The 14,258-nt window shown below is 40.6% G+C and overlaps 1 protein-coding gene across 1 annotated transcript in view; it reads right to left on the bottom strand.

Moving 5' to 3' along the window:
* The window catches only part of prlrb (prolactin receptor b), a 69,535-nt gene that overhangs the window by 3,109 nt on the left and 52,168 nt on the right, over nt 1-14,258 (bottom strand). The window contains exons 5-7 of the mRNA XM_034170954.1: nt 9,189-9,355; nt 766-907; nt 581-674 (exon numbers count right to left, since the gene is read on the bottom strand). Coding sequence (XP_034026845.1) covers nt 581-674; nt 766-907; nt 9,189-9,355 — 403 coding nt within the window. The remainder of the gene's footprint in view (nt 1-580; nt 675-765; nt 908-9,188; nt 9,356-14,258) is intronic.

Raw genomic sequence — 14,258 nt, 5'->3', positions numbered from 1 at the left:
AATGTCCCAGTTCTTGCATGGCCGGCATACTCACCGGACATGTCACCCATTGAGCATGTTTGGGATGCTCTGGACCGGCGTATACGACAGCGTGTACCAGTTCCTGCCAATATCCAGCAACTTCGCACAGCCATTGAAGAGGAGTGGACCAACATTCCACAGGCCACAATTGACAACCTGATCAACTCTATGCGAAGGAGATGTGTTGCACTGCATGAGGCAAATGGTGGTCAAACCAGATACTGACTGGTATCCCCCCCCAATAAAACAAAACTGCACCTTTCAGAGTGGCCTTTTATTGTGGGCAGTCTAAGGCACACCTGTGCACTAATCATGGTGTCTAATCAGCATCTTGATATAGCACACCTGTGAGGTGGGATGGATTATCTCAGCAAAGGAGAAGTGCTCACTATCACAGATTTAGACTGGTTTGTGAACAATATTTGAGGGAAATGGTGATATTGTGTATGTGGAAAAAGTTTTAGATCTTTGAGTTCATCTCATACAAAATGGGAGCAAAACCAAAAGTGTTGCATTTATATTTTTGTTGAGTGTATTTATTTTGCAGAAGATAACATACCGGTTCCTATTAATGATCAACATACAAACAGCTCCTACTGTCAATGTAGAGATGGCAGAAACCAATATCCAAAAGTGTTTATCCTTCCGATTATCTAAAATAATAATAATACAAAAAGTTGCTGTTAGTTTTTGTAACAATTGCAATATTTCTGTAAAGCCAAAAATGAGCAAGAAATGACCTACAGTCAGGAATTTTCCTGTAGGTTGCGTTGCTCCAATCACTCCAGTCACCATGGTCAAGTTTACAGCGCACCTGAACTGTGTAAACCAGCCCAGGGTGGAGCCCATACACAATGAAATGGCTTTGTTTTCCTGATACATACTCCTGCAGAGAAAACACCTTTAAAGTCACATATATTTAACTTTCAAGTCAATGAGTGAGGTCATTTATATGTGCCACTGTTACATGTTAAGTTGGAAAAATGTTTCTTACCATTTGTCAACCAACTTCTACACCTTTTGTTGTTTGTTTACTATATATACGTATATATATATACACACATACAGTGAGGAAAATAAGTGAACACCCTGCGATTTTGCAAGTTCTCCCACTTAGAAATCATGGAGGGGTCTGAAATTTTCATCTCAGGTGCATGTCCACTGTGAGAGACATAATCCAAAAAAAAAATTCGGAAATCACAATGTATGATTTTTTAAAATAATTTATTTGTATGTTACTGCTGCAAATAAGTATTTCAACAGCTGTGAAAATCAATGTTAATATTTGGTACAGTAGCCTTTGTTTGCAATTACAGAGGTCAAACATTTCCTGTAGTTTTTCACTAGGTTTGCACACACTGCAGCAGGGATTTTGGCCCATTCCCCCACACAGATCTTCTCTAGATCAGCCAGGTTACTGGGCTGTCACTGAGAAACACAGAGATTTTCTATTGGGTTTAGGTCTGGAGACTGGTTAGGCCACTCCAGAACCTTGATATGCTTCTTACGGAGCTACTCCTTGGTTATCCTGGCTGTGTGCTTCAGGTCATTGTCATGTTGGAAGACCCATCCACGACCCATCTTCAATGCTCTAACTGAGGGAATACATGGCCCCGGTCATCCTCTACTTAATACAGTGCAGTCGTCCTGTCCCATGTGCAGAAAAACACCCCCAAAGCATGATGCTTCCACCCCCATGCTTCACAGTAGGTACGGTGTTTTTGGGATGGTACTCAGCATTCTTCTTCCTCCAAACACAGCGGGTGGAATTAAGACCAAAAAGTTCTGTTTTGGTCTCATCTGACCACATAACTTTCTCCCATGACACCTCTGGATCATCCAAATGGTCAAGAGCAAACTTAAGACGGGCCTGGACATGTGCTGATTTAAGCAGGGGAACCTTCTGTGCCATGCATGATTTTAACCCATGACGTCTTAGTGTATTACCCACAGTAACCTTGAAAACAGTGGTGCCAGCTCTCTTCAGGTCATTGACTAGCTCCTCCCATGCAGTTCTGCGCTGATTCCTCACCTTTCTTAGGATCATTGATATGCCACGAGGTGGGATCTTGCATGGAGCCCTAGTCCGTGGGAGATTGACAGTCATGTTTAGCTTCTTCCATTTTCTAATAATTGCTCCAACAGTTGATCTTTTTTCACCAAGCTGCTTGGCAATTGCCCCGTAGCCCTTTCCAGCCTTGTGGAAGTCTACAATTTTGTCTCTGGTGTCTTTGGACAGCTCTTTGGTCTTAGCCATGTTAGGAGTTGGAGTCGCTCCACACTGTCTTTGATCATCCTGGAGCTGATCAATGGGTGAGCCTTTGCCATTCTGGTTATTCTTCTGTCCATTTTGATGGTTGTTTTCCATTTTCTTCCACGCGTGTCTGTTTTTTTTTTTTGTCCATTTTAAAGCATTGGAGATCACTGTAGATGAAACAGCCTATAATTTTTTGCACCTGCATATACGTTTTCCCCTCTCCAATCAACTTTTTAATCAAACTGCGTTGTTCTTCTGAACAGTGTCTTGAACGTCCCATTTTCCTCAGGCTTTCAACGAGAAAAGCATGTTCAACAGGTGTTGGCTTCATCCTTAAATAGGGGACACCTGATTCACACCTGTTTGTTCCACAAAATTGACGAACTCACTGACTGAATGCCACACTACTTTTATTGTGAACACCCCTTTTCTACTTTTTTTTTTTACTAATAGCCCAATTTCATAGCCTTAAGAGTGTGCATATCATGAATGCTTGGTCTTGTTGGATTTGTGAGAATCTACTGAATCTACTGGTACCTTGTTTCCCATGTAAGAATAAGAAATACACCCAAAACCTGGATTAATCTTTTTAGTCACATAGCACTACTATTATTCTGAACACTACTGTATGTGTGTGTGTGTGTGTGTATATATATATATATATGGTGTCTTAAAAAATATGAATACCAGGAAATGGTTTTACTGGGAAATAATTGTTTTTCTCATTTCAGGAGCCCTAAAGTTTATTCTGCAAGACATTAAAGTCCAGAAAAAATGCCACAGTTGATCCTAATTCAGAGAACAAGAACTGTTGATTTGCATCCGTTTACATTTTAAAATTCAGTCTCAGAGTGAACTAACTCCCCAGCAAAGGGCAAGGAGATTTGAATTTGCTAGGTGGTTTTCCGGAAAACTGGAGAAGGATGATTTCTTTCTTAGGAAATTTCAGACAAGGAGTTTACATTGATCATGTGGTGTAAAAGATAAGGGGTTAAAACATCAAAAAGGAAAGACTGAACTAAAAACCGTACATTGGAGAGAAAAATGACATGCTTCAGCTACATGGTCATGCAGAAAATGTCTGATATTGATTGGTTTTTCTGTGATGTCAAAATGCTTTTTGGTGCATTTTTTTTGGGCCACCCTATATATATATATATATATATATATATATATATACACACACACACACAGACACATTGCATCCGGAAAGTATTGACAGTGTCACTTTTTCCACATTTTGTTGTGACAGCCTTATTCCACAATGAAGTATATTCTTATTTTTCCTTCAAAATTCTACTCGCAACACCCCATAATGGCAATATGAAAATTTTTTGTTTGTTTTTTTGCAAATTTCTTAAAGATAAAAAAAAAAGCTGAAGAAACAGAAAACAGGAAGTCAAGACATCTAAGGAATCATGCGTCCATAAGTATTCACACCCTTTTCTCAATACTTTGTTGATGCACGTTTGGTAGCAATTGCAGCCTCAAATCTTCTTGAATATGATGTCACAAGCTTGGTGCACCTATCTTTGGGCAGTTTGTCTATTCCTCTTTGCAGTACCTCTCAAGCTCCATCAGGTTGGATGGGGAGCGTCGGTGCACAGACAGATCTCTGTTAACCCCCAAAACGTGAATCAGCTGCAAATTGAATTATCTGCAAACCATTAATTGCAAAATGTGAATACCATAGTTTCAGCTATGGTGGGCAGTGCCGTGTGGTACCACCCAGTACTGCAATTTTCTGTTTTCATATCCAAGCACAAACATTATACAGAACAGCACGTCAGCTGCTTTCAGCGCTCTGTGAAGCCACAGAATGCTGAAAGCAGAGAGCAGAGTGGATTGAGTACGATGCACTCCGCTGTGACTTAAAGGAAAAAAAAATCCTCCAGAAAAATGCTTCATAATGCAGAGTTGTTTGTGTCAGCAGATGCTGATAATATACTCAGAAGTTTACGGCTTATTTTACAGTTTAAAGGCTCCCTGTTTTCAAAAAGGTCGGAGGAAAACGGACAGTGAGACCGAGGGGGGAGGGGGTAGAGGAGAGAGAGTGAGAGGAGAGGAGGAGCGGGGGAGGAGGCTCAGGGAATCAGTGAAAGTGGAAAAACTGATCAGTCCAGGTTCAGCTCTTGTTCATAAGGCAGTTACAGCTTATATTGTTTAAAATAATAATTCTTTAAAATAATAATTTTTCTTTCAATGCATCTAAAACCACTCAAAATTAGTTAAAATAGGGCTTGCCAATAATGTTTTAGATGTATAAAACCCTATAGCTTCAGGGGGCTCTGCTCCCTTGACCCCCGCTGGGGCCCCCAGACCCCCAGCCATGAGTCGCGATCACGTAATTTACCCGGCACTAGCTAGAACCCTGGGGAATACTGAAAAAATATCTCCCAAAATGTAAACGCAGGTCTCACAAAATGTGAGTATCATATCATTCATAATATATATATATATATATTCATAATATATATATATATATATATATATATTCAGTTTTAGTAGTTTACAGATTTTAGTTTACGGCTCAACTGCAAGAAATCTTGATTTCAAACCCTATCACCGTAAAAATGATTTTTTTTTTTTTTTTTTTTTTTTTTGGTCTGGGATGGGGTGGGTGGGGTGGGGTAGAGCAGCTCTCGCTTCTGGTGTCATGCGCATGGTCCCGCTGTGTATGTCCCGCTCCGGGGACAGTGTTAGGTGAGGAGTTTATTTGGTTGTTTGGCTTTAGTATAACCAGCAGGAGACCACTGATGTGATCAGTGAATTCGGTGACACTGTTGTGTGGGCCGCTGAAGAGGAGGTACTGCTGGCCCACCACCAGAGGGCGCCCTGCCTGAAGTGCGGGCTTCAGGCACGAGAGGACGCAGCCGCCTCACAGGAGCAGCCGGGAGTGACAGCTGTCACTCATCACCACCCCATCACCAGCTGTCAGTCATCACCACCACTTCACCACCCACAATAAAAACCGGGCAGCAACTCCACCTCCCTGCCGAGATATCGTCTACCCGTCAGGTAAACACTCAGCCTTTGAACACGAATTGTTCAGCTAAACGTAAGACAGTCGTAACGTCTTTACTTCTGTGTTTAACTACGTTAAATTCTGAGTTTGCAGACGTACCTTTGTACACAAGAGTTTGTAGGTGTGTTTGGGGAGTTGGCGTTCTCTGCTCCTCATCCCAGACTCCGCTAGTGTGACATTTGGATTCTGCACGAACTCTTGGGATAACTGTGATTAGGAGGTGGAGGTATTCCACCAGAAGAGAACTGTGCTGTGCTGACTGTTTGCTGGGTGTTCACGCACCCACCATCATCTGTCTGTTCTTCCTGCCAGCAGTACCAAGTCTGACAGCTGAAGACGGTGGCCACCTGGGGACTCAGGACTTGGCTCCGGTGTGCTTCAGATCCGCTGGCAGTGGAAATCGTGTGGGATCCGGCTCTTCTCTGGACAGACGTCTTCTATCCTCGAGTCTGCCCGCACGTCACCTTTGTATATTTGGCTGTATTCCAAAATCTGCAATTGTCTGTATTTCGTTGTGCACATTTCACAACAGTAAAGTGTTATACTTTTGGCTCATCCATTGTCCGTTCATTTATACCCCTGTTGTGGGTCTGTGTCACTACACTTTCCCAACAGACACCACACCTGAATTTATTGAATATTTTTCTGGTGTCTCTTTTCGTTTTTGAACTTTGTAGACGGTCCCTATGCTTCTGTTTGTCTGCCGCCTGCTTGTTCAGATCAATATTATTTTTCCAGCTCAGAGGACAGTTCATATGGATAAAAATAAAGTTGAAGTTCGTTGTCTAGCTTCCTGAGGTTAGAAACTAGTGTTGTTTGTTTTTCTACAACATTTCTCTTAAGATTATTGAGTCGTTTACTGGAGGGGGAGGTTTCTGTCCTCTGTGAGTTTGACACTTACATTACCGTTTGACAGATGGTCCGTCCCCAAAGTGGGACACACCCAGCAGGACCAAGCGCTTGACACCAGAAGCGAGAGCTGCTTGGATCACCTCCCCATCTCATCGGTTGTAGTAATACCCCCCACCGGCTGCCAAAATTTTTTTTGTGGTGATTGGGTTTGAGATCAACATTTCCTGCAGTAATTGAACCGTAAACTGATATCCGTAAACTACTTAAACTGAGTAAGGCCCTAGACGGGCGGCCAGCTCTAGGAAGAGTCGTGGTGGATCCGAACTTCTTCCATTTACAGATGATGGAGGCCACACTGCTCATTGGGGCCTTCAAAACAGCAGAAATGTGTCAGGAACTGGGCCCGGTCAGGGCACTAAGCCCTTGATTTTCCTCTTTTCATGGTTTCCCGTCTGCTGCAGCTTTGATTTATTACTATTTATTTTCATCATGATTTATTCTGTCATGTTTTTCTTGTCACTTTGTTCTTGTTACTATTCACTAATATTTTCATCATATGGTTATTCTCAGTTCTGTTTTTATGTTCATCATGTGTTTATTCTACGTTCTAATTTTGCTTTGTCACTTTTCTTGTTACATTTATATTCAGATCATGTCTCAATTCCTTTCTATTAATCTGTGTTTTCATAGTTGATCATTTAGTTATCATTTGCTCTTTTATGCTGTTCTCATTTCTGTTTGCACTTTGTCTGGTTTTGTTTCATTTCTACACTCAACAAAAATATAAACGCAACACTTTTGGTTTTGCTCCCATTTTGTATGAGATGAACTCAAAGATCTAAAACTTTTTCCACATACACAATATCACTATTTCCCTCAAATATTGTTCACAAACCAGTCTAAATCTGTGATAGTGAGCACTTCTCCTTTGCTGAGATAATCCATCCCACCTCACAGGTGTGCCATATCAAGATGCTGATTAGACACCATGATTAGTGCACAGGTGTGCCTTAGACTGCCCACAATAAAAGGCCACTCTGAAAGGTGCAGTTTTATCACACAGCACAATGCCACAGATGTCGCAAGATTTGAGGGAGCGTGCAATTGGCATGCTGACAGCAGGAATGTCAACCAGAGCTGTTGCTCGCGTATTGAATGTTCATTTCTCTACCATAAGCCATCTCCAAAGGCGTTTCAGAGAATCTGGCAGTACATCCAACCAGCCTCACAACTGCAGACCACGTGTAACCACACCAGCCCAGGACCTCCACATCCAGCATGTTCACCTCCAAGATCGTCTGAGACCAGCCACTCGGGCAGCTGCTAGAACAATCGGTTTGCATAACCAAAGAATTTCTGCACAAACTGTCAGAAACCGTCTCAGGGAAGCTCATCTGCATGCTCGTCGTCCTCATCGGGGTCTCGACCTGACTCCAGTTCATCGTCGTAACCGACTTGAGTGGGCAAATGCTCACATTCGCTGGTGTTTGGCACGTTGGAGAGGTGTCCTCGTCACGGATGATGCGAAGGAGATGTGTTGCACTGCATGAGGCAAATGGTGGTCACACCAGATACTGACTGGTATCCCCCCCCCCAATAAAACAAAACTGCACTTTTCAGAGTGGCCTTTTATTGTGGACAGTCTAAGGCACACCTGTGCACTAATCATGGTGTCTAATCAGCATCTTGATATGGCACACCTGTGAGGTGGGATGGATTATCTCAGCAAAGGAGAAGTGCTCACTATCACAGATTTAGACTGGTTTGTGAACAATATTTGAGGGAAATGGTGATATTGTGTATGTGGAAAAAGTTTTAGATCTTTGAGTTCATCTCATACAAAATGGGAGCAAAACCAAAAGTGTTGCGTTTATATTTTTGTTGAGTATACTTAGAGTTTATCTCTGCTTGTTTCAGTATTGTTCTGTCATGGTGTTTAAATTCTTATTATTCCCTGAGCAGTTTTATCTAGTTTATCTCCGGTCTGCTTTTCTGTCTTGATTAAGTCTGTCTCGCCAGTTCATGTTTAGTCTAGTCTCTTGTTCATGTCTGATTCCTGTTCACGGAAATATGATTCAGTTTTGTTTTTGCCTCTTGTTCCCACTTCACATCCTGCACCTGCTTTTATGTCCTTGTCTCACATCCAGTTATTTATGTTCACTTAACATGTCTCACGCCCAGTCATTTATTTTCACTTCACATCCTGCACCTGTCATGTTTTTCTTTCACTCACTCCCGCTCTTGCACCTGCTCACACATCTTTGTCTGTTTCATCACCCCACTCTGTCTTCCTGCCTTCACTATCTTGTCTCATCCCTATCTCTGTTCACTAGCCACACCCCCTTCTTGATTGTTCCTTCACGTGCACCTAGTTAACTCCTGTCTTATTTAATCTCCACCCAGCCACCACACCCTTGCTCCTTTGTTGTCTTTGCACACTTACCAGCTTTGTATCTAGTCCTGTTTTTGCCGTGTATCCAGATCCTGCTTTGTTTTTTGACTTTGCCTTTTGCCTTGCCCATGACGTCTGTGTCTGCTCGTGCCTTTGAACCCTGCTTGCCCATGACTGCGTTTTTGCCTGACCCTGTTTGTACTTCTGCCTCACCGACTGATCACTTGTGTGCCGAACCAGAGCCAGAATTAAAGACCACGATTTCTTCTTCATCCAGTAGTCCAAGAGTTTGCATGGGTCCAAACACTTCGGAAGCCTGGCACCCGTCGGGCGTGACAAAATGTGTCTGTATCCTTCCCCAGATTTGTGCTTGGAGATAATCTTGTCTCAGAGGTCTACAGACAATTCCTTTGACTTCATCCTTGGTTTGTGCTCTGACATGCACTGTCAGCTCTGTAGACAGGTGTGTGCCTTTCCAAATCAATATTTATCTTCATATGTGTGCCAAGTTTGGAGCAAATCAGACTGAAAAACATAGATTTTGACCCTTTGCCCCAATGACCTTGACCCCAAGAATATCAGAGGAAGACTGGAACAAACATAGATTCCTCAAAGTGTCATATGTCAGTTACTCCGCTCACCTCCCACTTGCTGCTCCTCTCCTGTTTGACTCTTAGCTGGTAGAAAACAGTGACCCAGCCAGACTGGATGTCTATATTGGGAGGGTGCTTCCAACTGATATGAAGATGTGGATTTTTTTTTGTCTCTTCCACAAAAAGCGTAACATTCTCAGGAGCGCTGGGCTGCACTGTTGAGCACAGAAAACAAAACATAATCAGCCAGCAGTCCACTGCGTGCAACTGCACGTCATGCTGCATTTAATCTGACACATGAGATTACCATTGTGAAGTTTGTTACTATTAATGTAAATCATAGCAAATCAAAGTCAATTTTATTAACCTAAGTGTTATTTTCAGTCTTGAACAGAAATGAGGGAAGGGGAGTCACATTTATTAGAAGAGACTGGACTGGCAGTAAACACAGTGATAGTGCTGAATGTAATTACTATGTGAATCTCACACATAAATGCCAAATGACTGACTGTACAAGTGCTCCAAGAAGAGATCTGAAATCTGATCCGACACTGTGTCTGTGTGTTTTACAAACAAACCAGTTCAGCCTCATTTTTGTCTGGGCCTTCCTTTCTGTACATTTGCCAGTCTGTACTTTTCCATTCTTCACAAAGCTGAAGACGTCTAACCCGGGAACTGCACCGAGGTGGAAAACGATATTAAAATAATTAAAAAGTGCAAATGGACAAAATGATCATCCCCAAATATCAAATCATTTATCATTAAATTTACCATTAAAATATTTTTCCCTTTTTCACAGCCTTTGTCAAATTAAAACACTTGTTGGTACTTGCGTCACTTCTGACATCTGTGTTGACAGAAACTCTACATGAAGTCAAACCACGTTTTACAAACCTTATAATACATAATGCAGTTATGAACACATTCTTCCATTTTATGATAACTTGCAACATGTAATTGCTGGGAATAGTATTACAATTGGAAAGAGGTTCTTTGATGTGGAACACATCAAGTGAAGAAACTGATGTGAGCTAACATCTCAAACTGGTGCAAAGCTTGATATAAACACATATATTGTAAGAAAATACACCTGGCTGGCCAGATTTTTTCAGACATTGTTCTACCATTAATCTGATGAGTTATTTTGTTGCTATTTTCAGTGCTATTATACGGTGGATTTTTGTAACACTCTTGGTGGCTGCCCCGCTGTCTGTTATTCATTTGTAAACTAGGTTTTCAAATAATGATTTCTTGCAAATTAACAAATTCTCAGAGGTGAACAGATCACTCAGAGGTACTCAAAAAACATAAGCCAATTTACAAAAGTGACAATTCACAGAATCAAACCAGTGAAGACAAAAAAAATCTTTTATTACCAAATCAATACAGCAACGGAATAAACCCTTAGCTTTGCCCGGGCTTTGCATTCTGTCCGGGGTTTGCGTTCTCAAGGTGCAGGACTACTTTGTGGTCCTACGGTGAATAAGAAGTCTGCGGGTCACAGAGCTTTCTCTTATCGTGCCCCTGTTCTGTGGAATGATCTCCCTGAGTCAATAAAACAGTCAGATTCTGTGGAGACTTTCAAGTCCAGAGTTAAGGTGCATTTATTTTCCTTTAGTATGGCTAGCATACTGGCATAGTATGTTACTATGATTTTTACTCTTTTAATTCATTTTATTAATAAACAGAGCTTTACTCTTAACTTTATCTAAATTCTGGGTCTTTTAGTGAAGCTTAGGGCTAGTGGCCGGTGATCACCTTAGTATTTCTTGTTTTTCTTGTTGCTTAATGCTGACAAATTGTAACATATTTGTTGTCTTTCTGATGCCTGATTCTACTTTTTTTTCTTTTCTCTCTGTTTGAGGTGCAGCTCCATCCAGAAATGGGGGTGGTATCTGTTCTGGAAACCGTCCTGTGCACCCATAACATTTCCTGTATGTTCATTTTGTGCTTGAGGTTTCTTCCTCAGAGGGAGTTTTTCCTTACCACTGCTGCTCTGGGGGGTTGGTAAGGTTAGACCTTACTAGTGTGAAGCACCTTGAGGCAACCTTGTTGTGATTTGGCACTATATAAATGAAAATAAATTTAAATTGAATTGAAATAAAACTGTTTTATATAATACAAAGTTATTGAAAAATGACAACAAAATAATTTTATATAGTGAAATAAAAAAGATGCAAAAAAAATGTCCCAAAATTAAGGGAAAGGGTGAAAAAGTAGGAAGGGGAAGGCAAAGTATTGAGAGAGAGAGAGAGCGAGAGAACCTAAATATATCTGTGATAGTTATTGGCACCCTTTGGTGCATTTACCACCCCAATTCCAATGAAGTTGAGATGTTGTGTGAAATGTAAATAGAAACACAATACAATTATTTGCAAATCCTCTTCAACCTATGTTCAATTGAATACACCACAAAGACAAGATATTTAATGTTCAAACAGATAGACTTTTTGTTTTTGTGCAAATACCTACTCATTTTGAAATGGATGCTCATTTCAAAAAAGCTGGGACAGGGGCAACGAAAGACTGGGAAGGTTGATGAATGCTCAAAGAACACTTGTTTGGAACATTCCACAGGTGAACAGGTTAATTGAAAACAGGTGAGTGTCATGATTGGGTATAAAAAGAGCATCCCCAAAAGGCTCAGATGTTCACAAGGAAAGATGGGGTAAGGATCACCACTTGGTGAATAACTGCGTGAAAAAATAGTCCAACAGTTTCAGAACAATGTTTCTCAACATTCAATTGCAAGGAATTTAGGGATTCTATCATCTACAGTCCATAATATAATCAGAACATTCAGAGAATCTGCAGAACTTTCTACATGTAAGCGGCAAGGCCAAAAACCAACACTGAATGCCCGTGACCTTCGATCACTCAGGCAGCACTGCATTAAAAATCGACATCATTGTGTAAAGGATCTTACCACGTGGGCTCAGGAACACTTCAGAAAACCGTTGTCAGTTAACACAGTTCGTCTACAAGTGCAAGTTAAAACTCTACCATACAAAGTAAAAGCCATACATCAACAACGTCCACAAATGCAGCCGCCTTCTCTGGGCCCGAGCGCATTTGAAATGGACAGACGCAAAGTGGAAAAGTGTGCTGTGGTCTGATTAGTCCACATTTTAAATTGTTTTTGGAAAACATGGATGTCGTGTCCTCCGGACAAAAGAGGAAAAAGACCATCCAGATTGTTACCAGTGTGAAGTTCAAAAGCCAGCATCTGTGATGGTATGAGGGTGTGTTAGTGCCCATGACATGGACAAGTACATATCTGTGATGGCACCATCAATGCTGAAAGGTACATCCAGGTTTTGGAGCAACACATGCTGCCATCCAAGCGACGTCTTTTTCAGGGACGTCCCTGTTTATTTCAGCAAGACAATACCAAGCCACATTCTGCACGTGTTACAACAGCGTGGCTTCGTAGTAAAACAGTGCGGGTACTAGACTGGCCTGCCTGCAGTCCAGACCTGTTGCCCACTGAAAATGTGTGGCACATTATGAAGTGCAAAATACGACAATGGAGACCCCGAACTGTTGAACAGCTGAAGTCGTACATCGAGCAAGAATGTGAAAGAATTCCACTTACAAAGCTTCAACAATTAGTGTCCTCAGTTCCCAAACGCTTATTGAGTGTTGTTAGAAGGAAAGGTGATGTAACACAGTGGCAAACATACCACTGTCCCAGCTTTTTTGAAACATGTTGCAGGTATCCATTTCAAAATGAGCAAAAGTTTGCACATAAACAATAAGGTTTATCAGTTTGAACATTAAATATCTTGTCTTTGTGGTGTATTCAATGAACACAGGTTGAAGAGAATTTGCAAATCAATGTATTCTGTTTTTATTTACATTTTACGCAATGTCCCAACTTCATTGGAATTGGGGTTGTAGTTGTTGGCAGTTTCCTCGCTTGCGAGGATAGTGGGAAGGCCTTTTTTTTTCTCAAATTGTTTTTGTATTGATTTTAAACAAGTTTTAATTTGTACAAACATGAACATTTGAACATAACACAAATTGCAATCATTCACACACACTCACACATCCCTGGCAAATTTACACAAAGAGGACCCCAGAAACAAAATACAGTTAGTAAAAGGCTTACAGATGTATTTAAAGCGTATCAACTTATAGTGTTCAATTAAATAACAAAATAAATGTAAATAATAATAAAATAACTAAACAGTAAACATCAAATATAGTAAATAGGTTTCACAACTCTATTTATCTGATTCTATAATATTTATATAAGGTTTCCAAAAAGAATAAAAGTCCTGCTGACGTCCTTTGATAATATATGTTAATTTCTCCAATCCAACACACTCTGAAAGTTCCTTTGTCCATAATTTTAAAGAAGGAGCATCCACGTTCTTCCAACATAAAGCAATAGCTCTTCTGGTGTGTAAAAGTCCAATGTCCAGTAGTTCAATCTGTTTGTTTGTTTGAAACCCTCCGGGTATATTCCCAATATACAAAGTTTAGCACAAAGAGGGATTTTCACATTAAATGCTTGTGACAAACAGTTGACAACTTCAATCCAGAATTTCTGGATTTTTGAACATTCCCATAAACAATGAATAAGCGTACCCTTATCATTCAAACACTTAGTGCATGTATCAGGGATATTACTAGACATATGATGAAGTTTGGCGGGGGTTATGTAGACTCTTGTAAGCCATTTATATTGCACTAAATTTAGTTGTGTGTTTATTGTCTGTTTTTGAGCTTTTAAACATGCCTCACTCCATTCCAACTCCTTTATTTTGTCTTGTATGTCATATTTCCAGGCATTCAATTTCTCTATTGAACATTCCCTAGAGTTAGACATTAATAATTTGTAATATCTGGACAATAGTCCTTTCTGTGGTTTAAATGCAATTTCGTCTATCAGTGAAAGAGGAGGAAGTTTCATAATAATTTTAACTCTAGATGATACGTAGCTTTTAACCTGTAAATATTTAAAGAAATGTTTTGAGGGAACCTGGTATTTTTCACATAATTCGGTAAATGTGAGCAACTCACCCCCAGTATATAGGTCTTTTATTGTCCTGATACCCTTAGTGTTCCATAGTCTGAACCCTCCATCTTTTGCTCCAGGGGTAAACTGGTCAT

Source organism: Thalassophryne amazonica, chromosome 5 (assembly GCF_902500255.1).
Source record: "Thalassophryne amazonica chromosome 5, fThaAma1.1, whole genome shotgun sequence".
Lineage (NCBI taxonomy): Eukaryota > Metazoa > Chordata > Actinopteri > Batrachoidiformes > Batrachoididae > Thalassophryne > Thalassophryne amazonica.
Note: the sequence above shows the minus strand (reverse complement) of the source record. Positions and strands in the feature narration are given on the sequence as shown.